Consider the following 27,976-nt stretch of genomic DNA (forward strand, 5'->3'; position numbering starts at 1 on the left):
GGGCACCTGGCATTGGCCACTGTCGGTAGACGGGATACTGGGCTAGATGGACCTTTGGTCTGACCCAGTACAGCCGTTCTTATTTCATAGATTCTAAGACTGGAAGGGACCTCGAGAGGTCATCGAGTCCAGTCCCCTGCCCTTATGTTCAACCTACCCTCACATAGGCCATAGAATCTCACCCAAAAGCTGGATTAAAGCCAATCTTTTTGAAAGATTACTAACCTCATCTTCAAGACTCTAAGTGAGGGTAAGTCTATCACCTCCCCTGCTGCTGCTGCTGTCATGTGCATTGCATCATCTCTTGCCAGGAAGTCTTCAGTCTGTGTTGTCTCTCGCCCCAGAGTGTCCAGCAAAGAGAAACAAAGGCCCTGAGCAAAATCTCAGCTACTGGGAAATAAGCTTTTCCCCTCTCTCTCTCTCTGAGCTTTTCTGGGAGCCCACTAGCCCCCAAAATCGAAGTTCATAGGAGTTATGGTGACTTCCCAAGTGTCACTAGTGGAACTGTGGGTATGTAGCCTATGCAAATGAAGCTCCATATGGCAGCACTTTTCCCTTTTCACCAACAGAGGGAGTAGAGAGCTCGTTCCACTCTGGAACTTCTGGCCATAGGACTCACTTCCTCCTGCCAGCTAAGAATGTCATCCCGGCAAGTCACATTCACCTTATTCCCCCCACCTTTTTATGATGTCTTAGGATTCCTACTAGAGCCACCATAAACCAGTGGACTATATGTGCCGCTCCTTCACTGCTGACCCCTGGCTCGTTGTAAGTGAAGTGCTAACCAGCTGGAAGACCCTATCACATGCATTTAGTGTAGACAGGGCCTGTATTTGTTCAATTGCTCTCTGGCCTAGAGCTTGTGATGGCGTCCCTCAGGGCCACTCAGCTATTGACACCCTCTTTGTCCTGTCCCAGTGACAAAGGTTCCAGGGAACCTGGAAAACCTTCCTCAGGTAATTCTAAGTTATCCAACAAAGGAGCATCGTCAGAGCCTCCCCTTCTTCAAAGAGATCTGAAATTGTTTGCAGGCCTGACTCTGCTCATAGCTAGCTTTGTTGGAGAGGTTGGCAAGTGATCATAGGGCATAATCCCTTGGGAAGAGCAGCAGGAGCTGGGCTTTCCTTACCTCGCTCAGGTTTTGGCAACTAAGACTGGCAGCAGGGATATGTATTTGGGGTCCGGTAGTGCTGAAGCCCCCAGTCTAATTCCAAGACACACCCTGCCCATGGTATATCTCCATAATTTAATTTATTAGACTGGCCATACTAGGGTGACCAGATGTCCTGATTTTATAGGGACAGTCCCGATTTTGGGGTCTCTTTCTTATATAGGCACCTATTACCCCACACCCCCGTCCCGATTTTTCACACTTGCTGTCTGGTCACCCTAGGTCAGATCAAAGGTCCATCAAGCCCAGTATCCTGTCTACTGACAGTGGCCAATGCCAGGTGCCCCAGAGGGAATGAACAGACAGGTTATCATCAAGTGATCCATGCCCTGTCACCCCATCCCAGCTTCTGGCAAACAGAGGCTAGAGACACCATTCCTGCCCATCCTGGCTAATAGCCATTGATGGAGCTATCCTCCATGAATCTATCTAGCTCCCTTTTGAACCCCAGTGAGTCAATACATGTAGTATCCCTCTTGACAAACAAGTAAACCCACTCAAGACCCCACCCAGAATGCTGTGGAAATGAAACACAACCTCCCTCAGTGCCCTGAACATACAGAACTTCGCCACTTACAGCTGCCTGAGACTTTGTGCAAACAAAGAACTCTTTATCAGGGGAAGGAGAACAGTCCAATGTGAAATAACAGTCACAGGATAGATACACAAATAAAGAGTAAAATGCTTGCCCTGCTCTCCTTTGGTAGTCGTTCATCTAACTCCCTTCCCACATGCCCGTGAGAAGGTCTCCCAGGTGAGAGCCCCTTGGCCACACCACCTTGCTCATCCACCAAGCCCTGCTCATGGTTGGCATCAGGGAGTTGCAGTCATCCAAATGTCTGTTTGCAGCCCTGTCTCCAGTCCCAAGGCAGCTGCTTGTCCAGAGGCGCCACCATCTAACCCAGCTTAGTGATTCAGCTTTATTAAGATGCTGGCTGGGTAGGGAGGGCCTCACCAGAGTCCACCCGCTTCTCTGCAGCGGCTGTGCTCTGTGTTCTTTCTTGCCACAAAGTCCCCGCAACAGCTATTGCAACAAACTCCTCCCTCTTTGTTATCTCTCATCACAAAATCTCCAGAGACAGGAAGAAAAGAGCACATGGGACTTTTCAGCAGAATCCCAGCTGCTTGTAATTGAGCTTATTCCCCCTTGTGAGCCTCTCCGGGGGGGGGGGGGCTTACAAACCCCCAAAATCCAAATTCCTAGATAGTTATGGTGACCACCCAAGAGCCACTAGAAGGATTGTGGGTAGGTTTCATATACAAACAACAGAGGGACTAGAGAGCTCTTCCCCTCAGGAGCTCCTGGCCGTAGGGTTTACATGGAGAGGGGATGTGGCCAGTTGGGATACGAGTCGCTGTCTTTTCAGTCTAGTAGTGAAATGTCTCTTGTGGTTTCAGGTTTGTTCACTGTTCAGTGATGCTTTATGGGTTTGTTCCCAACTCAGAGTCCAGAAAACACCTTAGAACATCCCAGATGGTGCTAAACTGCTTTTGGCTCCAGCTCTGACCTGAGAATTAGAGGTGGGCGATTTATTTTTTCAGCTAATAGTAAATTCACTGAAACATGCATTTTGCGGTGAGCCAGAACTAGTCACAAATTTGACATGAATTCACCAAATAGGTTTTTTTGCGGAAAAAAGAAGTTGGTACTGAGGCACCAGTCACAAAATGGAGGAGCTGGGGAAGCACTGGGGAAGTTCTAGAAGACTGGAAGAAAGCTAATGTTGTGCCAGTTTTTTAAAACAGTAAACATGATGACCAGCGTAATTATAGGCCTGTCATCGATGCTGGGCAAGATAATGGAGCACCTGATTAGTCTAAAAAATGTAACTGTAAGTGGGGAATTGTTATTGAGTGGCTCTGTTTCCAGCAGGGTTCCTCAACAATGGTTCTTGGCCCAATGCTATTTAGCATTTTTATCAGTGACCAGGAAGAAAACATAAGATCATGACTGAAGTTTGCAGATGACAAAAACTGGGGGAGAGGTAAATAATGAAGAGGACAGGTCACTGATTCAGAGGGTTCTAGACTGCTTGGCAAACTGGGTGCAAGCAAATAATTTGTGTTTCATTACAGGTACTCCTGGGGGAATTCTGCACCAAAATATTAAAAATTCTGTGCACATTATTTTAAAATTCTGCAAAATTCTGCATATTTTATTTGTCAAAATGATACAGTATTATCACACCGGTTTCAATTATTTTGGTAATTTATTTCAAAATATCTGTCAGAATTATGTCTGTAACAATACAGACAACAAAAAAAGATTCAGGAAATGTTTTTTGAGAAATAGATTCCTTACTATGCATATTAATACAGAACTTTGAGTAATAATTCATTTAAACTACAATACATAAATATATGTCCCGCACCCCTCAGAAGCAGCGCAAAGGCTTTGGGGTGTCAGGAGTATTGGAGTGTGGAGATCAATGGAAGGAGGAGGCACAAGTCAGAGCCCTAGGGGGGCTCATGTTAGGGCCCTAGTGGGGCTCTGGGTGATCACTACTTCCCACCACCCAACACAGATGTAATGAGGTTGAGTAGTGTCCGCAAAAGAGAAACTAAACAACTAATTATTCCTCAAGAAAGGTTTTTAATGACTTACGACTATAAAGGCAACATAGACAGAATAAGAAAAACAGAATTAAAGACCAGCACTGAGTGAGGATTAATACAAATGGCAAGTTATACTGGAGACAAGCACAAGTACAAGTAATATTATGCATTAACTACCTATTTCTATAAGTGCACATATAAAGGGTAAATAATATTGAAAATAGTTACAAGCACATGCAACGCCACTATTACTGATTGCCTAGCAACTTTACATGTACTGCAACCACACCCAACAAATACAATTTTATATGCAATACTAATACATTGATTAACTATATTTTACTAACCTTAACCTACCTATAACCTTATATAACAACTTATAAACTTTTATTGACTTTTCTGATAAACTTGATGGTAACTTATACTGAAGACAGGCACAGCGACTTGCAAAGCCATTATGATTTATAAACTACTAACTTCACCAGCACTGTACCTGCTTCCAGCAAGGCACAAAACATATACAGTTACTATATATTGATTAACTATTGACTACTGCTATTTTTAAACAACTTAAACAATTTACTAATATAATTAAACTATAGTATTAATACAGACTTAAGATTAACTAGCTCAAGAACAACCAGACCTCTTCAGTCCAAAACCTTACCCTGCATTCTTCCAAAGATACATTACCTTCAGTTGACCATTTCCTGCACTGGCCAGGCACAGATAGTCAGTGAAGCGCAAGTCCCTTTGGTTCAGGGGGTGTATGTGAGCCTGACAAAGAGTGATCTCTTCTAGGTCAACACACACACACACACACACAAATACTTGCATCTTTACACCTATTTTATACGGTATTTGCTGGCCGTGTTTCAAAATAGGTCAACCAGTCAAGGTGGCCAAATGTTCTACGGTGGTATTTGCGGTTGTCTTGATCTTATGAACTGTGCGCCTGTGCTCAGCTCATCTCTTCTCTATGCGGCTAATTGTGGTCAATTTGCTAGACTCAAAAATGCTCGAGTCAGCTTAAAGAGGTATTTGGTTACAGAGCATATTAACCACAAGTCTGTATCTATCTTTACAGAGTTTCCTTTTTAATCTATAAAGCTTCCTAGATAGATTATGCTTATGCTTGCAGGATTCAGCTGTACCCGCTTCTTACAACTTCTGGAAGGTTGAGGCCTAACAGTACTTGACAAGACTTATGCACATTAATCACATGTAGGAGCTGAGGGAGAGGGAAGTAATTGCTGGAAAAGAACCTGGGTGTGAATCTGGAGGGTAGTTGGGTGTGGGTAGGAGAAGTATGGAACATTTTGGGGGAGGATGGGGAGGGATTGTTAGAGAGCCTCCCCCATGCAGACCCTGGCTGATCCCTAGCCACTCTCATTCAGTCAGGCACATCTGCCCCTCGCCCCATGGGTCCCTGCACCCCTGTCCCCTATCCCATGTGTCCCTGCACCCCCACTCTAGTCTGTCCCCCCACTAGCCCTTCTGAACCCCAGTCTGTGACTCCCCAGCAGCCCCATATTCCCCATGCTGTCCGTCCCCCCCATATCTCATGCCCGCTGATGTGGCCCCAATGGCAGGGCACTGTAAGGAATGTAATGTCTTCTCTTCCCTATCCTCAGCTGGGGCTGCTCGTGCCCAGGAGTGGCTACTCTCTGTTCTGGCACCACAGAGGCCTCTGGTGGGCAAAAGGCATAATTGCAGCATTTCGGGGCAGAATGTATTTTCTGCTATGAAAAAATAAATCTGTGCAGCACGTGAATTCTGTGCATGTGGAGTGGCACAGAATTCCCCCAGGAGTATACAGGTAAATGTATACATCTGGGAACAAAGAATACAGGCCATCCTTTCAGGATGGGGGACTCTATCCTGGGAAACAGCGACTCTGAAAAAGATTTGGGGGTGGCTGAATATGAGTTCCTGGTGTTATGCCATGGCCAAAAGAGCGAATGCGATCCTGGGATGCAAAAAGAGGAAGTTACTCACCTTGTGCAGTAATGATGGTTCTTCGCGATGTGTGTCCGTCCTTATGGGTGCTCCATTGTAGGTGCACTTGCGTCATTGCGCTGCTGATTGGAGAACTTTGGTAGCTGTGTCCGCTCAGCCTGCACATGCACTGTCTCCCCTCATGCGGTGCCATGAGGATAACCTCCGTGCATGGGCTAACCCACCTCAGTTCTTTCTCTGGCTCCAGGGAGTATGTTTGGACAGTGCCAAGGCACCCACCATGTCAGGAACCATGGGATGAGAAGTTAAATTTCAGTGACAGGAGATGGGGTTGGGGCAGGTGACAGAGGACGGGTGGAGTTTGATTAGGGTGATTGGTTGGGTGAAAGGTCCGGGGGTCGGATTCAGTGATGGGTGATTGGTTGGGTGAAAGGTCCGGGGGTCGGGTTCAGTGATGGGGTGGTGTTTGGTGATGGAGGCGTGGGGATGGGTGAAAAGGTGGGGTTGGGTGATGGGCTCAGGGTCAGTGATGGGTCAGGGGTTGGGTGATGGATGACAGGGTGGGATGGAGCAATGGAGTCAGGGTCAATGACTGTTTGGGGGTTGGGTGATGAGGTGGGGTTTGGTGGTGGGTTATGAATGAGCCCAGGCTGGCCTCACCCCTTGCCTGGTGCCTACAGCCAGGAAAGGGTAAAGACCCCTCATCACACCCAGAACATGATCCTTTTTCAGGGTCACATTCAGGCTCCCCCCATGAATCAGGCCCCTCAGGCCCTGTTCCACAGACTCCTGCAGAGCCGAGCCCTCCTGTATCCCTGCACCGGGCCATGAGAGATGGAGGAGCACCGGCAGCGATATTCCTGAAGAGTGGGTGGATGTGTCTTTGCCCAATGAATGAATGGAGTTAATCACATTACAAGATCAAGCACAGAGGCCTCTGCAGATATGGGGTGGAGATGAAAGATAATCTAGGCATGGCACAACTCCTAAACAAATACTGTGCCTGAGTTTTTAATAATGGTAATGAAGAGCTCACAGGTAGGGGCCGGGCGGCTAAAGGGAATAAGGATACGGAAGTTGAAATGACCACATCTGAGATGGAATTAAAACTCAAACAGTTTAATGGGACTAAATTGGGGACCCGCATAATCTCCTTCCAAGAATATTAAAGTACCTGGCACATGAAATTGCAGGCCCAATAGCAAGGATTTTTAATGAATCTGTAAAGTCACTGGCTTCAACACTGAGCTTGGTAAGTTTATGGAGGGGGTGGTATGATGGGACTGTCTACAATGGCGCGTAGCTGATCTGCGACTGCTGGCAGCAATTATCTCCAATGACACTGCTCTACAGCCAAAATGCTTCTGACATAAATGTAGTCAAACTTTACTAATTCTGGGTCACTGAGAACGAAAATGATGCTTAAAATTGTTGATTGGCTCTAGTTTTCAAGATATGCTATTGGGTCAGTATATACGACCCTTGACTTGGGAATGGCGGAGGATACGTGAGTGATAAAGGGAAGGGATCTCAATTTAAACCAGAAATGACTAAAATACATCTTTGACTGGATCTATGAATAAATCTATGACTGGGTTTGGACAGTACTTGCTTTTTAGGCAAAACAATGAATGATGCAATCTGAAGCTGGTATTGCATCATACATGATATGAATTGCATCATGTTATTCCTAGAAGTAATGGATGATGCAATCATAACGAAGCTTACATCACTCTGCTGAACAAATTGCCCTATATCAGCGCTAGAAATCATACAGTGTCGTGCTCTCTTATTTGTCAGTGTTTGATTTTGCAAAGGGACACCTTTCTGTTTAGCCAAAGTGAGCAGAGATGCCTCGTACTTGTGTGAACAGTGCAGATAACTTCTGCTATGTTTGTGGGGAAGTGACTTTTGCATCACAAAAGCGCAGTATAATCACTATGGTTAAGAAAGCCTATCACCTTTATTTTGGCTGCAAAATTGGAGATCAGGACAAGAGGTGGGCCCCACACATATGCTGCAACACTTGTGCAACAAATCTTCGCCAGTGGTTGAACAGGAAAAGGAAATCTATACCTTTTGCAGTGCCAATGATTTGGAGAGAGCCAACAGATCATACCAGCAATTGTTACTTCTGCATGGTGCCTCCAGTTGGGAAAGGTGTGTCAAAGAAGAAAAAGTGGACTGTGCATTATCCAAACATTCCATCAGCTATACGCCCAGTACCCCACGGAGAAGGACCGCCGGTTCCTGATGCACCAGAATCATTCTCACTTGAGTCAGACGAGGAAGAGGAAGAGGATGAAACTTCTGGTCCTCAACCATCAATGTCACCGGACCCACATTTTCTCCCATCCTCCTCCTCTGAACCACACCTCATAACACAAGGTGAACTGACTGACTTTGTCAGGGATTTGGAACTACCCAAGAGTAAGGCAGAGCTGTTGGGCTCCAGACTACAGCAGTGGAATCTCCTGGCAGGTGATGTTAGAGTTTCCATGTTCCGTGACCATCAAAAGGATCTTGTCCCATTCTTCTTCATGGAAGGTGATCTTGTAGCCTGCAACAACATCGATGGTGTGATGGCAGCCCTCAACATTGTTCACGATCCAGATGAGTGGAGACTGTTCATTGATTCATCGAAGACGAGTCTTAAAGCTGTTTTACTGCATAATGGCAATGTTTTGCCATCAATTCCAGTTGGTCATGCAGTCCATATGAAGGAAACCTATGACAACATGAAACAACTTTTGAGGTGCATAAACTATGACCAACATCAGTGGCAGCTTTGTGGCGATTTGAAAGTTGTTGCTCTCTTGCTTGGTCTGCAGACTGGATACACAAAGTACTGCTGTCTTCTCTGCGAATGGGATAGTCGTGCAAGAGATTCCCACTACATCAAGAAAGATTGGCCACTCCGACAGTCATTGGAGCCTGGGAGGAAATGTGTTCAGCATCCACCACTTGTTGAATCAAGGAAGATTTTGTTACCACCCTTACACATCAAGCTGGGTCTGATGAAGAACTTTGTCAAGGCCATTGACAAAACACAAGCATCTTTCAAGTACCTCCGTGGAAAATTTCCAAGGTTAAGTGAAGCTAAGATAAAGGAAGGTGTCTTTGTTGGTCCTCAGATTCGTGAACTTCTTTGAGATGATGCATTTGACCATGCACTGCGTGGCAAGAAAAAGACGGCATGGAAAGCCTTCCAGTTAGTGGCAATAAATTTTCTCGTAAACAACAAGGCAGACAACTACAGGTTGTTGGTGGAAAACCTCCTCAAGGCATACAAAAGCCTTGGTTGCAACATGTCACTAAAGATACATTTTTTGCACTCTCATCTAGATTTTTTTCCACCGAACTGCGGAGCAGTGAGCGACGAGCCCGGCGAGCGATTTCACCAGGACATTGCAACAATGGAGAAACGCTATCAGGGCAAATGGAGCCCATCAATGCTTGCAGACTGTTGCTGGACAGTGACAAGAGATGCTCCATTTAATGAATACAAGAGACAAGCCAAGAAGCGCCGAGTAGACACTGAATAGGACTAAACTATGTACATAATAGTTTTTTGCCTTTTGTTCCATAATAAATTTTATTTATATACCCCTTTTGCTGATTTTTAAAGTGTTACATAAACAGGACAGGTGAAATATTATCATGTAAAGCAACCATAAACACATGAAAAGACCTAGGTTTACAATTTATGATTAAAACTCTACTATCTACACAATATAAATAGACATAAAATGTAAAAACTTAAATATCTTAGAAACAGTAGCCAATCAGTTGTTTTAATTGTCATATTTGAATTCAGCACATCAAAATACATAATAAATAGCACATTTTATCTCTGAAGCAGACGACTTCTCAAAAATTGTAGACCAGTGTGACCGGTGATGGGACGCTAGGGAGGGAGGGAGGGCTCGGAGTTATTACAGAGAATTCTTTCCCAGGTGTCTGGCTGATGGGTCTTGCCCACATGCTCAGGGTCTAACTGATCACCACATTTAGAGTCAGGAAGGAATTTCCCCCAGGTCAGATTGGCAGAGACGCTGAGGATTTCTCACCTTCTTCTGCAGCATGGGGCACAGGTCACTTGTAGGTGTAACTAGTGTAAACGGTGGATTCTCTGTAACATGTGATGTGAGGACGTCAGTAACTCAGCCAGAGGTCAGGGGTTTGTTCCAGGAGTGGGGGGGTGAGATTCGGTGGCCTGCGATGTGCAGAAGGTCAGACTACATGCTCATGCTGGTCCCTTCTGGGCTTAAAGCCTATGAGTCTATAGAAAGTCAATGTCCCCTTTGGCCATTTGCCCACAGCAGAGTCACAGTACAAAGTGCCCCGAATGTCTGTGTCTGCTCAGCAAACACGGCTCTCTGGGATAGCAGGAGGCTGGGGGCAGGACTGAGGGGCCTCGGCCGAGCTGTGGGGGGGACGCCAGGATGATGACAGCAGACGTACATCAAACTACTACGGGAACTTGGCCGTACTCCTCCACACATTAATAGTCACCTCGTGGCCCAGGCTCGGGGCTGGGCACCGCTCTGTTGCCGCTGCCTGGCTCACGATCACTGTGCACAATATAGGGGTGAAATTCAGAGCGGCTGCAATCCCAGTGCCACCAGTGGAGTTGTGCCCAATTGCACCTGCCTGGAATCTGGCCCCATATCAGCTGTCAGCTCTGCTCTTCCAACCTCCTGGGGCTCCTCAGGGTCAGAGGCATCCCAGAAGGGCCCAAGCAGCTGCAGAGTTCGTGGATGGACAGGCCAAAGCCAGCCCCGCTCTGCTGATGGCCCAGGGCTAGCAGTGACAGCAGGGCAGCTGGAGTTCGGGGGAGGGCTGTGAAGGAGCATTGGGTTGATGGGGGAATGGAGAACAGGCGCCTCAGCCCCAGGTTGGGAGAAGGGGCAGGGGATCCAGAGAGCGGGTTGTACTCAGAGGGGGGAGCAGGCTGGGGAATGGGCAGCGGGCGTTGGGACGAGGGAAGGGCTGGAAGCAGCAGCAGAAGAACTGGATTAACCCAAAGCCCTTCTGGGGTTTGGAACCGAGACCCCTCTGGCTCATGTGGGATCAGAACCACATTGCCTGTAGGGGCAGGGAAGGGGAGGGGAGACATGGCCAGAACGGCGCAGGATGGAGACAAACGACAGGAGAGACGCAGGAAGGGACCAGTGGAGTTTATTAGGGGACAGCGGCTCATTCCTGCAACCTCCCCGCTCCCGCCCCCAGTGCAGGGCGAGGTGCTTCCCTGCACCATGGACTGTGTCACTCCCGCTTCCTAGCACGTATCCCCCAGCTGGGTGCCGTAGACCTCGACCTCACACAGGGTGAGATACTCCGCCCTGCCCGGGATGGTGATGGTGACGTAACGGCCCTTCATCCCATCACAGCAGATGGTGCTGACGGATCCTTGTGTGCTGTCGGTGATGGTCCCGCAGCTGCAAAGAGCAGAAGACAAGAGTGAGAGGCTATGATTAGGGAGCACAGGCGAGTTGGCAGCAGGACTAACGACCCTTTAACTCTGAGCCTGCGGAGGCCAAAGCATGGAGTGAATGACAGACTGTAGGAGACGGGGGGGTGTCCCTGTTCCTGTCACAACCCAACTCCGACTAGAAATAAGGTTCACATTTCATCAGTCAGGGTCATTAACCGAGGGAGCACATAACCGAGGACATGCCCTGAGAAAGCAACTCACATGGGGTTCTGCTTGCCATGGTCAGCCAAGGAGTCTCCCACGCGGATCTGGGCTCCCCTGATTCTCTCCCCACAGCATTCATCTTCCCTGTTCTTCACGATCACCACGGAGACAGACTGACGACTGCCCAAGTCCACGTTCCACCACGACTCTGTGTCAAACTGGGTGTGGCTGCAGGAGCCTTGTACCCACTTCCCATCACGTTTTCCATCCACGGCCTTTCCAGCCACGGCTTTTCCTGTCTCTTTATTCTCGAACGTGGAGGACTGAGTGGCCGGGCGCCCCAGCGCCAAGTTCCGAGCTGGAATCAGAGGGCGAGAAGAGGGGAGGTGGGACGTGCCCATCGCTGGGGGGCTCTAGACACATTTTGTCCCACATGGAGCCAGAGCCGCTTCCCAGCAGTGACACAAACCAGCCACTGCATGAGAGCCAGGTTCATAGTGGGAGCCATGGCCCCCAGGGACAGGAGTGACAGCAGGTCTGTGCTGGGGTCTCACCCAGGCAGAGCCCCTCTCAGTCCCCCCACATCCCATACCCAGCTGGAGCCTCTGCCCAGGTCAGTGGTGGGAAGGGAAGAGTCTCCCAGGGTTTCTGCTGTCTCACTAGGCAGAGGTTGGAGCAGAAGGGAATGGGGTAGAACATAAAAGAACAAGTTTCGATTCATGTTGTGCCAGCTCCTTACCCCCTGGTGGTGGGGTGCAGCCCTGAGCTATGACCTCGACCTCACACAGGGTGAGATACTCCGCCCTGCCCGGGATGATGATGGTGACGTAGCGGCCCTCCAGCCCGTTACAGCAGATGGTGCTGACGGATCCTGGTCTGGTGTCGGTGATGGTCCCGCAGCTAAAAAAGAGCAGAAGCCAAGAGGACAAAACTAGATAGATGTATTCAAATCGACAGGATCTGATGAAATACACCCTAGGGCACTTAAGGAGTAGCTGAAGCAATCTCAGAACCATTAACGATTATTTAGAGAACTCATGGAGGATGGGTGAGGTCCCAGAGGACTGGAGAAGGGTAAACATTATTCCCATCTCTAAAAAGGGGAACAAAGAGGAGGTGGCAAATTCTAGACCAATCAGTCCAACTTTGATACCTCAGAAGGTACTGGAACAAATGATCAAACAATCGCTCTGTAAGCAGCTGGAGGATAATAAGGGGATACGTTAGAGCTAACATGGATTTGTGAAGAACAAATCATGCCAAGCCAATCTAATTTCCTGCTTTGACAGACGAACCAGCCTAATGGATGGGGAGAAATAGTAAATGGGCTATGTCTTGATTTTCGTCAGGCTTTTGATGCAGTCCCACAGGACACTTGCATGAGCAAACCAGGGCAATATTGTCTAGATGAAATTACTATCAGGTGGTTGCACAACTTTGAAAAAAAACATACACAGAGAGTAGTTATCAATAGTTTTATGGTCAAATTGAGGGGACATATCTCAGGGGGTCCTGTAGGGGTCTGTGCTGCGTTGGGTTCTGTTCTATATTTTCATTAATGAATTTGTCGATGAAGCATTGAGTACACTTATAAAATTTACAGGTGATAACAAGCTGGGAGGGGTTGCAAGAACATTGGGGGAAAGGATTAGAATTCAAAATGATCTTGATAACATGGAGAATTGGCCTGAAATCTAGAAGATGAAATTCAATAAACACAAGTGCAGGTACTGCACCTAGGAAAGAAAAGGCCCAACTACAAAATGGGGAGTGACTGGTGAGGCAGCAGCACCGCGGAAAAGGATCTTGGGTTATAGTGGATCACAAATTGAGTCTGAGTCCATAGTGTGAGCTGTTGTGAAAAAAGGCAACTGTCACTCTGGGCTGTATTATCAGATTTATCGTATGTCAGACATGGGAGGTAATTACTTGGCACTGGGGGCCTTCGATGGAGAACTGTGTCCAGCTTTCGACCCCGCACTTTAAGAAAGATGTGGTGGAAAAATTGCAGAGAGTCTAATGGGCAGCAACAAAAATGGCAACCTGACCTCTGAGGAAAGGCTGAAAGAACTGGGTGTGTTAGTCTAGAGAAGAGAAGGCCGATGGGGGACGTGATAACAGTCTTCAGACAGGTCACAGGTTGTGCCATAGGGTAGCAGGCCCCCAAGGAGGTCAGGCACCCAGCCTCCCCGTGACAGGCTCTGCTATGGAAAAGGAGCAAAACCAGATCCAGCTGTGAGCAGGCAATTAACTAAAGAACATCTGGCACTAATAAAGGTCTGCGAGGGCTCAGTCAGGACGCACAGATCACAGAGGAAGCTGCTGAGAATTGCAATTCTCTCTCAGGGGGGCTGGTTACGGAGCTCCCCAGGAAAGGGGACCTAGGAAAAGTGGCCTGGAGGGAAGAGGTTCCAAAAAGGGAGAGCTACAAGTGGCAAGCACCTAGCAGGGAGCTGGTCCCAGTGAAAACCCCGTTCCCAGGCAATGGCAGGTGCTCCAGATCACAGAGTAACCACATGGTGCTCTGGAGACAAGCTGCAGTGCTTTGACCTCTGCGGGGGCCCTGAGCCCAGAGTGGGAACCGTTCCCAGCTCTGGGCAGGAGGCCTGACTCCAAAGGGGGATCGTGAGTCGAGTGGGCCTTACTGGTAAGGAGCCTGATGGAGAAGGTGGATGGACTCTGGTGGGGCAGACACACTAAGATTAACTCGCTTTCCTCCACCCCAAGCTAGGATGCTGAGGTGAAGGCTGGCTTGTGTACCACGATTTGGCCTTTGGTTAAATAAATCAGCCCCTGAAGGGACACTGTACACCATATAACAGCCTCATTGAACTCATGGAAAGCCCACAGTGGGAAACTGAGGCAGGGACACAACCACAGTTCTGCACTGGGCCAGCAAGTGGTGCTCCACAGGTGTGTACCCACCAGAACAAGTTGTTACAAAGAGAACGGTGATCAATTGCTCTCCATGTCCACCCGGTGTAGTACAAGAAGTAATCTCCTTAGTTTGGAGCAAGGAAGATTAGGTTAGATATTAGGAAAAACTTTCTGCTTATGAGGATAGTTCAGAGTTGGAGTAGGTACCAAGGGAGGTTGTGGGATCCCCATCACTGGAGGGTTGTAGGAAGAGGTTAGGCTAACACATGCCAGGGATAGTCTAGATATGCTTAGGGTGACCAGATGTCCCGATTTTATAGGGAAAGTCCGATTTTGAGGTCTTTTTCTTATATAGGCTCCTATTACCCTCCATCCCCGTCCCGATTTTTCACATTTGCTGTCTGGTCACCCTAGATATGCTTGATCCTGCCTTAGTATGGGGGGATAGAATAGATGTCACCTTGAGATCCCTCCCTGCGCTACATCTCTGTATATCTATATGGAAGAGATGGTGCCAGCCCTAATCCCCGTCACAACCCAATTCAGACTAGAAATAAGGTTCATATTTTTATCAAGCAGGGTCATTAACCAAGGAATCAAATTACCAAGGGACACGGTGGATTCTCCTTTCCTTGGAGTCTTTAAATCAAGACTGAATGTCTTTCTAAAAGATACAAGGCAGCTCACAGAGAAATTGTGGGCTCTGTGCAGAATCACTGCATGAGGTTTTCTGGCCTGTGTGATACAGGAGGTCAGACTAGATGATCGGAAAAGCCCCTTCAAGCCTTAGAAATCGATGGATCCCAAGAAAATCAGTTCCTGTTGCCTTGGATAAGATGATTCTACACGAGGAGCAGCTGTGAGTGCAGAGAGAGAACACGCAGGGGCCTGGAGGGATCATCTCTACCCTAGTTTGTCATGCAGGGTCACTGTGCTCAGTGACATGATTCTCTTCCAACCAGGAGCTGAGAGCAGCGCCAGCACCGCATCCCCAGTCGTCAGGAGCTCTGAAGGGAAGAGACCAAGCCCTAGCCCTAGGTGGCAATGAGACCCCTGTGTCTGAGCTGGGAGGAGTCTCACACCAGAGGACAGGAAAGTAACTCACATGGGGTTCTGCTTGCCATGGTCGGCCAGGGAGTCTCCCACATGGATCTGGGCTCCCCTGATTCTCTCCCCACAGCATTCGTCTTCCCTGTTCTTCACGATCACCGCGGAGACAGACTGACGACTGCCCAAGTCCACGTTCCACCACGGCTCTGTGTCGAACTGGGTGTGGCTGCAGGAGCCTTGTGCCCACTTCCCATCGCGTTTTCCATCCACGGCCTTTTCAGCCACGGCTTTTCCTGTCTCTTTATTCTCGAACGTGGAGGACTGAGTGGCCGGGCGCCCCAGTGCCAAGTTCCGAGCTGGAATCAGAGGGCGAGAAGAGGGGAGTTGGGACGTGCCCATCACTGGGGGGCTTTAGACACCCTTTGTCCCACATGGAGCCAGAGCCGCTTCCCAGCAGTGACACACAAACCAGCCACTGCATGAGAGCCAGGTTCATAGCGGGACCCATGGTCCCAGGGGACGGGAATGACAGCGGGTGAGTGCTGGGTTCCCAGCCCAGGCTGAAATCCTCTCAGCCCCCCATGTCCCATACCCAGCTGGAGCTGGTCCCTGAGGCAGGGATGGGGCAGGATGTTCAGATGGAGCCTCTCCCATCTGCTCCCTCCAGCTGGAACCCCTGCCCAGGTCGGTGGTGGGAAGGAAAGAGTCTCCCAGGGTTTCTGCTGTCTCACTAGGCAGAGGTTGGGGCAGAAGGGAATGGGGTAGAACATAAAAGAACAAGTTTCGATTCATGTTGTGCCAGCTCCTTACCCCCTGGTGGTGGGGTGCAGCCCTGAGCTATGACCTCGACCTCACACAGGGTGAGATACTCCGCCCTGCCCGGGATGACGATGGTGACGTAGCGGCCCTCCAGCCCGTTACAGCAGATGGTGCTGACGGATCCCGGTCTGGTGTCGGTGATGGTCCCGCAGCTAAAAAAGAGCAGAAGCCAAGAAAACAAAACTAGATAGATGTATTCTAGTCAACAGGTCCTCATTAAATTCATCCTAGGGTACTTAAGGAGCTAGCTGAAGCAATCTCAGAACCATTAACTATTTGATTGAGAGCTCATGGAGGACAGGTGAGGTCCCAGAGAACTGGAGAAGGCCAAACATTGTACCTATCTTTTAAAAGGGGAACAAAGAGGACGTGGCAAATTCTAAACCAATCAGCCCAACTTCCATACCTCAGAAGATACTGGAACAAATGATCGAACAATCAGTTGGAAAGCAGCTGGAGGGTAATAAGGGGATACGTTAGAGCTAACATGGATTTGTGAAGAACAAATCATGCCAAGCCAATCTAATTTCCTGCTTTGACAGACGAACCAGCCTAATGGATGGGGGGAGGCAGTAGATGTTCTCTGTCTTGATTTTAGTAAGGCTCTACCCTGGATTGCCCTGCAGGGGTCGCTGTGCTCAGTGACATGGGGTTCCCTTCCATCCAGGAGCTGAGAGCACCCCCAGCACCGTGCCCCCAGCCTCAGGCAGCTCCGAGGGCAAGAGACCTCACCCTGGCCCTGGCTGGCAACCATACCGCCGCTTCTGAGCTGGGAGGAGTCGTCTCACTCCAGGGGATGGGAAAGCAACTCACATGGGGTTGTGCTTGCCATTGTCGGCCAAGGAGTCTCCCACACGGATCTGGGCTCCCCTGATTCTCTCCCCACAGCATTCGTCTTCCCTGTTCTTCACGATCACCGCGGAGACACACTGACGACTGCCCAAGTCCACGTTCCACCACGGTTCTGTGTCGAACTGGGTGTGGCTGCAGGAACTTTGTGCCCACTTCCCATCGCGTTTTCCATCCACGGCCTTTCCAGCCACGGCTTTTCCGGTCTCTTTATTCTCGAACGTGGAGGACTGAGTGGCCGGGCGCCCCAGCGCCAAGTTCTGAGCTGGAACAAAGGGCGGGAAGAGGGGAAGTGGGACGTGCCCATCGCTAGGGTACAGGGGCGCCGGAAGAAGGTGGGGGCAGGGGAGCATGGCCCTCCCATTTTTTACTGGCCGTAAGGACAAGCAGCAAGGGGAGGGGGCGGAGTCTAGGTGGGAAAGAGGCGGTGCAGGAACAGAGACTCAGGGGAAGGGATGGCATGAGGATGGGGGTCTCAGTTCAGGCGGTGGTGCCCCCCCCACACTGTTAGGAAGCTTCCGCCGCCTCTGCTGGGGGGCTCTAGACACCCTTTATCCCACGCGGAGCCAGAGCCATGTCCCAACAGTGACACACAAACCAGCCACTGCATGAGAGCCAGGTTCACAGTGGGAGCCATGGTCCCCAGAGACAGGAGTGACAGCGGGTCAGTGATGGGTTCTCAGCCCAGGCTGAGCCCCTCTCAGCCCCCCCATGTCCCATATCCAGCTGGAGCTGCTCCCCAAGGCAGGGAAGGGGCAAGATGTTCAGATGGAGCCCCCCCTGTCTGCCCCTGCCAGCTGGAGCCCCTGCCCAGGTCAGTGGTGGGAAGGGAAGAGTCTCCCAGGGTTTCTACTGTCTCACTAGGCAGAGGTTGGGGCAGAAGGGAATGGGGTATAACGTTGTGCCAGCTCCTTACCTCCTGGTGATAGGGCACAGCCCTGAGCTATGACCTCGACCTCACACAGGGTGAGAAACTCCGCCCTGCCCGGGATGACGATGGTGACGTAGCGGCCCTCCAGCCCGTTGCAGCAGATGGTGCTGACGGATCCCGGTCTGGTGTCGGTGATGGTCCCGCAGCTAAAATCAGAGCAGAAGCCAAGAAGACAAAACAAGATAGATGTATTCAAATCGACAGGGGCTGATGAAATACACCCTCGGTTACTTAAGCAATCTCAGAACTATTAATGATTTGTTCGAGAACTTATGGAGGAAGGGTAAGGTCCCAGAGGAATGAAAAAGGAAAAACATAGAATCTCTTTCTAAAAAGGGGAACAAGGAGAATGTCAGGAATTCTAGATCAATCAGCCCAAATTCCATACCTGGAACGAGACTGGAACAAATTATTGAACAATAAATTTGTTCAAACCTAGAGGATAACAAAGTTATATTTTGTAGCCAGCATGGATTTGTCAGGAGCAGGGCCGGCTCTGGCTTTTTTGCCGCCCCAGGCAAAAAAGCCTCCGGCCGCCCTCCCCCCCCCCCCCCGCGGGGGGGGGGGGGGGGAAGGGCGGCCGGAGCCCCAGGGGGAGGGCGGCGAGCCCCGGTGGGGGCTCTGCTCTCCCCCCGGCGGCCGGGGGGGAGGGCGCCAGGGGGGAGGGCGGCGAGCCCGGCCGTGGCCCCGCTCTCCCCGGCGGCCGGAGCGCCGCGCCGCCCCCCTCCAGGTGCCGCCCCAAGCACAAGCTTGGTGGGCTGGTGCCTGGAGCCGGCCCTGGTCAGGAGCAAATCATGCCAAACAATCTAATTTCCTTCTTTGACATTGGCCTAGTAGATAGGGGAAGTGGCAGATGTGATATATCTGGACTTCAATGAGGCTTTTGACACAGTCCCACATGACATTCTCATACACAAACTAGGGAAATGTGGTCTAGATGAAATCACTAGAAGGTGGGTGCGCAATTGATAGGAAAACTATACTCAAAGAGTATCAGAGGGGTAGCCGTGTTAGTCTGAATCTGTAAAAAGCAACAGAGGGTCCTGTGGCACCTTTAAGACTAACAGAAGTATTGGGAGCATAAGCTTTCGTGGGTAAGAACCTCACTTCTTCAGATGCAAAGAGTAGTTATCAATGGTTCACTGTCAAATTGAGGGGATGTTTCTAGGGGTTTCCAATAAGGGTCTGTCCTGTTTTGAGTGCTGTTCAATATTTTCATTAATGACTTGGCTGATGGAGTGGAGAGTGTGCTTATAAGATTTATGGGTGACACCAAGCTGGGAGGGAGCGCAAGCACTTTGGGGGAAAGGATTCGAATTCAAAATGACCTTGACAAATTTGAGAACTGGTCTGAAATCAACAAGACTAAATTCAATAAAGACAAGTGCAAAGTACTGCACGTAAGAAGGAAAAATCAAATGCACCACCACAAAACGGGGCTTAGCTGTAGTACTGCTGAATAGGATCTGGGTTATCATGGATCTCAAACTGAATATGACTTAAGAGTGTGATTTTATTGCAAAAAAAAAGCAAATGTCATTCTAGGCTGTATCACCAAAAGTGTTGTATGCAAGACTTGGGAGGTAACTGTCCTGCTCTATTCAGGACTGGTGAGGCCTCAGCTGGAATACTGTATCTGGGGCCCTTTGTTTTTGGTTTTTATTTTCTTTAATTTTCCCCAGGAATTTATGTTTATTACAACAACAAAAACAGGTGAAAAATCGATGGAAAAAATGTAATTTCTCTGGATAAATATGGAGGTTTATTTTGGTGGATGGAAGGACTGGGGGAAAAGGATTCAGTAGATTAATGCTTTGATGAACAGAATTCAATGTGGTTTGCTGCAGAACTAAACGAGAACTCAGAATACAATGCCACCTCTGAGTTTAAGAAAACAATACCTCTCTAATCCCCACATAAAACTTTGCATTTGAAAACACAGTTTACTGCTGTAGACTTAGAACTCTTACCCTAGAAATATTGACATTTAATAATTGGGCCACACCATTTGCAGTACATACACTCAACTTCGTCCTTTTCGACTACTTTTTTTTTAACTTTTGAATATTTCCTTGTGTTCTGAAACGTGTTCCGATACAGATTTTCGTTTTCTTCCCATTTTAGTGTCAAATCTTTAAGCCGTTATCTGCTAATAGCTGGAAATGTGTATGTGGCGGGTGTGAGATTCATCGGTACGTTCAGATGCGCAGGCACTTCAGAGCTTGCGTGCGAGCCTGTTTGTTTATTATGTGTATCTTCTAGACTAATACAGAACCTTACTTCAACAGGCAGCTTTGTGTTATTGTAATACATAGAGCTCACGCAATGGATTGCATTTTCCGAATGAAACAAGTTATTTTTTATATATTTGAATGATACAAAAGTAGGGAGAAAAATCGGATACAAATGGATAATGCTTTTTATAAAACCTGAGATTTTTTCAGTAAAAATCAGTTTAAACTAAAAACAAAGGGGCTTAACTGTATCAAATTCTAGGCACAGCACTTTAAGAAATTGGAGAAAGTCCAGTGGACAGTAACAAAAATGATGAGAGATTTAGACAACCTGACCTCTGAGAGAAGGCTGAAAGAATGGGATGTGTTTAGTCTAGAGAAGAGAAGGCTGATGGGGGATGTGATAACTGTCTTCAGACAGGTCACAGGTTGTGCCACAGGGTAGCAGGCCCCTGAGGAGGTCAGGCACCCAGCCTCCCTGTGACAAGCTCAGCTAAGGAGAAGGAGCCAACCCAGATCCACCTGTGAGCAGTTAATTCCCTAGGTGGCTGGGCGTCCGCCAATTAGCTAAGGATATCCTGGGCCTAACAAAGGGTTATGAGGGCTCAGTCAGGACACACAGATCACAGAGGAAGCTCCTGAGGAGAGGGGCTTCTCAGGGGAGCTGGTTAGGGAGCTCCCCAGGAAAGGGAACCTAGGAAAGGTGTCCTGGATGGAAGAGCTGCTAAAAGTGGGGAGATGCCAAGTCCAGAGGGAGAGCTGGGCATAGAGAAAGGATCTTTCCAGACAATGGCAGGGGCTCCAGACTGCAGCGGAACTACACGTCCTGCGGAGAAGAGCTGCAGTGGTTTGACCCCGGGGGGGGGGGGGGAGGCGCTGAATCCAGAGAGGGAACCCTTCCAAGGTAATGGCAGGAGGGCAGACTCCGGAGCGGGGCACCAGGTTGAGTGGACCTTACAGACAGGGCCAGATTTCCAATTATGCACAGTAGACACGTGCCTAGGGGCGCCGGCATTCTAGGGGTGCCCAAGGTTGCCAAGTTTGCAATTTTCTACCCAATTGGGCTATTTTTAGCTCTCAGTTTCCGGGTTTTTTTAGCAGTTGCGAGTTGTGGTATTTTGGACTATTTTGCTGCCATGCTGACACTGGCCGCACTGCTCAGGAGTTCTCGGGAGGGAGGGAGCCTCTGGAGCTGCCCCATCCCCTACCGAGATGCCCCACACACTGCTTGTCTCATGTCGTGCCCTCTCCCCTTAGGTGACATTTGCAGCATGCGCAGAATTCTTGCCCGAGAGAAGTCGAATTGATTTTTTCTGCAGAAAATGTGCTGCAGTTCCACCATTCACCCTCCAGAGGTCGCTGGGGCTCCAGAGCAGCCTGAGGTGGCGGAGGCTGACTGGTCTGGCGGGTGGCAGCAAACAGCTGGCAGGCGGGTGACGGGGCCATTTTGTCCGCAGGTGACAAGTCACAGCAGCCTTCTTGGAGCCAGGCGAGGAGGCAGAGGGGCCACACAGGGCTGCTGGAGTGTCCCAGGGCCACATGGGCAGGGAGGAGGGGCGCTGAAGATGCTGTGCTAGGGGCGCGTAAGGTGTACATCTTGCCCTGCTTACAGGTAAGGAGCCTGGATGAAGGAGACGGAAGGAGCCAAGCGGGACAGACAGACGAAGGTTAACTCCCCTCCTCCCTCGTCTAGGATTCGTGGGGATGAACGTTGGCTTGTGTACCACGTTTTGGCCTTTGGTTACATAAATTAGACCCCTGATGGGGAACTAACGTTCACTACATCCAACCCTCATTGAATTCCCTGAAAACCCACGAGGGGAAACAGAGGCAAGGACACAACCACAGTTCTGCACTCGGACGGGAAGTGGCGCTCCAGGGGCACATAACCAGCAGACCAGGTTGTTACAAAGAGATCGGTGATCAATTGCTCTCCATGCCCTACCAACAGTAGGACAAGAAGTCATCTCCTCAATTTGGAGCAAGGAAGACTTAGATTAAATATTAGGAAAACCTTTCTGGCTCTAAGGATAGTTCAGTATTGGGATAGGTCACTGAGGGTGGGTGTGGGATCCCTGTCACTGGAGGGGATTAAGAAGAGGTTAGACTAACCCCTGCCAGGGATGTTGTAGGTTGGGGGAGTCAATAGGCCGACCGCAGGGCAAATCTGGACCACCAGACACTTTTGAACACACCCCAGAAATCTTTTTATTACCTTATTATCATTATTTGTTTATTATTTTCTTTGGAGTTTGTACTTTGACCAGGAACTTTGGAGCTTGAAAAAAAATAATTGACTCCCCCTGGTCTAGGTATATTTGGCCCTGCCTCAGCATTGGGGGATTCACTAGATGTCCCCTTGATATCCCTTCCTGCCCTACATCTCTGTGTATCTATATGGAGTGAAGGGAACACTGTAAGAGATGCTGCCTACCCCAGTCCCCATCACAACCCAATTCAGATTAGAAAGAAGGTATTCATTTTTATCAGCAGGGCTGTTTACCACTGGAGCAGATTACTGCGGGACACGGTGGATTCTCCGTCCCTTAGAGTCTTTAAATCAAAACCGGACATCAGTCTAAAAGATACACTGCACCTCACAGAGAAATTGTGGGCTCAGTGCAGAATCACTGCAAGAGATTTTCTGGCCCGTGAGATACAGGAGGTCAGACTAGATGATCAGAAAGGTCACGTCTGGCCTCAGAAATCTGTGGATCCCAGAAAAATCAGTTCCTGTTCCGTTTGATGTGATGATCCTACTTGGGCAGGAGCTGTGAGGGTAGAGAGAGAACACACAGGGGCCTGGAGAGAGATCGGCTCTACCCTGGATTGCCCTGCAGGGGTCGCTGTGCTCAGTGACATGCGGTTCCCTTCCATCCAGGAGCTGAGAGCACCATCAGCACAGCGCTCCCAGCCCCAGGTAGCTCCGAGGGGAAGAGACCATGCCCTGGGAAAGCAACTCACATGGGGTTCTGCTTGCCATGGTCGGCCAAGGAGTCTCCCACGCGGATCTGGGCTCCCCTGATTCTCTCCCCACAGCATTCGTCTTCCCTGTTCTTCACGATCACCGCGGAGACAGACTGACGACTGCCCAAGTCCACGTTCCACCACGGCTCTGTGTCGAGCTGCGTGTGGCTGCAGGAGCCTTGTGCCCACTTCCCATCGCGTTTTCCATCCACGGCCTTTCCAGCCACGGCTTTTCCTGTCTCTTTATTCTCGAACATGGAGGACTGAGTGGCCGGGCGCCCCAGCGCCAAGTTCCGAGCTGGAATCAGAGGGCGAGAAGAGGGGAGGTGGGACGTGCCCATCACTGGGGGGCTCCAGACGCCCTTTGTCCCACACGTACCCAGAGCCACTTCCCGGCAGTGACACAAACCAGCCACTGCATGAGAGCCAGGTTCATAGTCGGTGCTGGGGTGTCAGCCCAGACGGATACTCTCTCACGCCACCCCACGTCCCATACCCAGCTGGAGCTGCTCCCCAAAGCAGGGATGTGGCATGATGTTCAGATGGCACCTCTCCTGTCTGCCTCTACCAGCTGGAGCCCCTGCCCAATTACTGGTGCAAAAGGAAGAGTCTCCCAGGGTTTCTGCTGTCTCACTAGACAGAGGTTGGGGCCGAAGGGAATGGGGTATTACATAAAAAATAACAAGTTTCCATTCAAGTTGTGCCAGCTCCTTACCCCCTGGTGGTGGGGTGCAGCCCTGAGACACCCCAGTCCCTGCAAGGATCCCAATCGCCATTAGTAGATGCCAGAGAAACTCCATCCTTGCACTGTCAACATAGATCACATGAATATTTTATTCAGAATAAGCTACAGCCATAGCAAGTTTCAGATGAGCAGCTCACATATGCCGGATGGTCCTCATTTTACAGAGGGGGAAACTGAGGCACAGAGAGCCAGCAACTTAAGATCCTGAAGCAGGTAAGGGGCAGACCTGTCAATAGAATCAGGGTCCCTTAAAGTCTATTCCCTCCTCTGCCCACTAGACCATTCTACTGTATTTATGACAATGTCTTCTGATTAGCTTCCACTGGCCTTTTGGGGACAAAACGTGGCTTATCCAGAGAACCTGTCTTGGGGTGGGTAGATTCTATAATAGAGGTACTTACCCATCTGCCAATCAGGCTTTGTATGCCAATCTAATTATGGGATCGTCAGTGACAGCTCAGCCAAAGATCATTCGAAAGTTAGAGTTGAGAAACTTTATCAAACTATTTCTAGTTTCTCTGGAAATTCACCTGTTAGTAGAATCACGGGTACCCAAGTTAAGGTTGAGAGCACATATCGGTCATTTAGGTAAAGTACATTACAGAGCTGTTGTAATGATCCAAAAAACAAACCTTAAAACCCAGGAAATTCACAGCTAGGGTTAAATATAAAAAAGATCCAAACACGTTAAAGTATGAAAATGCAGTTAAGGCACCCAAACAACCTTAACTGTAGCCTGCAGTTGTCCCGTGAGGAAAAAAAAATAAGAAAAAAAACCGAATGAGTCTTTAACAATCAGTTTAATATCAGAGGGGTAGCTGTGTTAGTCTGAATCTGTAAAAAGCAACAGAGGGTCCTCTGGCACCTTTAAGACTAACAGAAGTATTGGGAGCATAAGCTTTCGTGGGTAAGAACCTCACTTCTTCAGATGCAATCAGTTTAATGTTATCTTGGTTCTCATCCACTAAAATGCCTTAATCATAAGGGTGTGGGGTTTGCATGGTGCCGTGGGAGGGCAGAATGAAGATGTCTACTGACAAAGAACATTTCTGCGATGAAAAATAACAGGGAAAGCTATAATCAATCATATAGTAGACTATTCAAATGTTTCCCAGGCACAAGATTGCAGTGAATTTTAACTATATGGGAAGTTGGTAGAGTTTGTGGCAGGACGGAATTAAGGTTGTTTGGGTGCCCTAATGTGACCTTAACATATTTAGATTTCGTTTCAGTTTAGTTTAACCTTAACTGTGAATTTCCTGAGTTTATGACACTTTGTTTCCAGATAATAGCATTGTGTTTTACCCCGTATTACTGATACGCTCTCTCAACTGCAACGCCAATGTAGTTTCTAGTGGGAATTTTCCTTGTTTTTTTTTTTTTTTTTTTAAATAAAAAGTGTCGTACATGAAGTGACGAAGAGGGAATTGTCTGTAATATTTCTATGAATGAGATGCGGGGCAGTGACTGACTCGACTAGGGACTGTTACCCAGTGGGCACAAAAGGGTTAAAAAGCTGCTCTTGGGGCAAAGCAGGAGACGTGAGGTGCTGGGTCACTAGCTGGCTGGGGTGGTGTGAATGGGTCATTGAGGGACTGGCTGAAACCCACCCAGATCAATGGAGGATCTGGAAAGACAATGGAAACCCCCAGGGACTGAACAGTTGACACCTATCCACAGGGCCCTCCAGCAGGTGGAACTTGCGGACTCAGCCTGAGTCTGCAGGAAGAGTACAATGGACCAGGAGGTGGCAGGTGGCTAGGATAAGACCTGGTCTTGGGAGAATCAGGAGCCCTCACCTGGGACTGAGACACAAAGGAACTGAGACAGAGAGAAGATCCCAGGATGGTTCCTTTAGCAGCATGGCTCAAGGGAGCCCTGACTTGGCCAGCAAGGGCTATGTCTTTGCCTCTGCTTCTCTCTGCTAACGTAAGGACTTCCCCATGCTATTCTCCAGTTGACTAAGGCTACATCTACACTACGGGGGGGGGGGGTCGATTTAAGATACGCAAATAGCGTAGCTGAATTCGACGTATCAGATCCGACTTACCCTGTTGTGAGGACGGCGGCAAAATCGACTGCCGCGGCTCCCAGTCGACGGCGCTTACTCCCACCTCCGCTGGTGGAGTAAGCGCGTCGATTTGGGGATCGATTGTCGCGTCCTGACGAGACGCGATAAGTCGATCCCCAAGAGATCGATTTCTACCCGCCGATTCAGGCGGGTAGTGTAGACCTAGCCTAATAAAGCCTGCTCTGTGCTGAAATGCTGCCTGGTGTCACTGCAAGTGCCTGCTGAGTTGCACTGATCCCTGGAGAGGGCAAAAGTCTCTGACCCGGAGTCTATTTCAGTTGGACTCGCAGGGCAGAGCTCACAGTGGGAAACAGAAGTGCTGGAGCCCAGAGGCTCAGTCTCAGAGGCACTGAGGCGCGTGGCCCACGCTTAAGGAAGAGTGGGACCCCTTGGGATCTGGCACACCAGGGACATTTAGAAGCTGGGGCAAAGCACAGATCCTGAGGGTCCCTGACAGCTAATGGCAGGGGTGGGGCACTGAATGCACCAGGAGTATTGTGCAGTGAGTGACTTGCAGCAGTACAAACAAGTCAAAGGAAACAAGCAAGAAAATTCTGTGTACCTGCCTCCCTGCGGAGAGCATCACAGAGCTGTGCAGGGAGAGAAGATAACTGTTGGGAAATTCAACCAGGTACAGCTGATTGCACGGCTGGAGAAGGCAAGTTCCCCACAGAGTCCGGGGATGACAGAGGCAGCAGCCGTAGCAGCAGCATGGCTCCCTCACAGCCCAGTTTCCCACCCCAGAGTTGGGGCAGTGAGAGTTGGAAGCGAGGAAGCTGGAGGAACAGAGACTGGAAGGCGGCGATCGATACAAACAGTGAACGCATGAGGAGGAGCAGCGACGGCACCAGGTGGAACAGCAGAAACACCAGGACAAGCAGGGAGAGCGTGAACTAGATATGGAGAAGAGGAGAGCAAGAGGTCCCATCGAGGAGTAAGTGTGGAGAGACCATGGGAAGCCAATTCCACAGGGAGCCTAGATACCAAATTGCTGCCCCAGTTTAAGTGGGGGTGATATAAATACTTCCCTGCCTTGGGGGAGGCTTGTGGTTTGAACCACGTTGACCCTGTGGACCGGCTCTGCTGTCTCACCCCCTTACTGGATCCCAAAGCGACAGAGACGTACAGCCAGATGGGCAGAGTTGTGTGGGGGGTACAGACAGTTCAAAAAGGCTCTACTGCTTAAGTCTGAATTGACAAGTCAGGCTTCGAGGGAAAGGTTTTGGGGTGTGCAGAAGACCCAACGTTTGACGTGTATGGAAGCCACCACCCTGCTGGGAGAACATCTCCACAAATGGGGTAAAGGTGCAGGTGTCACTATATGACCTGGTAGGATTGGAGCTATGGGGTATGTCCCCATGAGCTTAAACTGTGGCTAGTGGACAGGGAGCCTAAGGTTCTTCATAGCACAGGCCACCTGGCAGATGAAACTGTGGACAGTGCGTCCGCTGGTGAGAACAAAACAAAGGGTGACTGGCCCAGGTTGGGGCCCCAAGGGGGGGCACCTGGGGGGCACCATGAAGTGGGATTCAAATAAATCCATCCCAGGGGTGATAGTCAATGTGGATAGACCATCTCCAAGGGATCCCAAAAACCTTAGCTGTAGTATTTGTAACCAGACAAGGCACAAGTGGGTATACTGCCCGAGGCTTGATGATACAAGCTTGCTCAGGAAGGATAGACAGGGGGAAAAGGGAGGAGGTGTTGCCTTATACATTAAAAATGTACACACTTGGACTGAGGTGGAGATGGACATAGGAGACAGAAGTGTTGAGAGTCTCTGGGTTAGGCTAAAAGGGGTAAAAAACAAGGGTGATGTCATGCTAGGAGTCTACTACAGGCCACCTAACCAGGTGGAAGAGGTGGATGAGGCTTTTTTTAAACAACTAACAAAATCATCCGAAGCCCAAGTTTTGGTGGTGATGGGGGACTTCAACTATCCAGATATATGTTGGGAAAATAACACAGCGGGGCACAGACTATCCAACAAATTCTTGGACTGCATTGCAGACAACTTTTTATTTCAGAAGGTTGAAAAAGCTACTGGGGGGAAGCTGTTCTAGACTTGATTTTAACAAATAGGGAGGAACTCGTTGAGAATTTGAA

The 27,976-nt window shown here is 49.3% G+C and overlaps 1 protein-coding gene across 1 annotated transcript; it reads right to left on the minus strand.

Annotated features, from left to right (window-relative positions):
* Positions 1 to 10,967: 10,967 nt before the first annotated feature.
* LOC135875193 (uncharacterized) lies at positions 10,968 to 23,854 on the minus strand. The gene is made up of 9 exons (XM_065400187.1): positions 23,770 to 23,854; positions 23,052 to 23,352; positions 17,839 to 17,999; positions 16,887 to 17,187; positions 16,065 to 16,225; positions 15,310 to 15,610; positions 12,067 to 12,227; positions 11,385 to 11,685; positions 10,968 to 11,127 (listed from the first exon to the last, which is right to left on the minus strand). The coding sequence occupies exons 1-9, from the start codon at positions 23,852 to 23,854 to the stop codon at positions 10,968 to 10,970; spliced, it is 1,932 nt and encodes a 643-aa protein (XP_065256259.1).
* Positions 23,855 to 27,976: the final 4,122 nt, after the last annotated feature.

This window comes from Emys orbicularis, chromosome 2, assembly GCF_028017835.1.
Source record: "Emys orbicularis isolate rEmyOrb1 chromosome 2, rEmyOrb1.hap1, whole genome shotgun sequence".
In the NCBI taxonomy this organism is placed as follows: Eukaryota; Metazoa; Chordata; order Testudines; family Emydidae; genus Emys; species Emys orbicularis.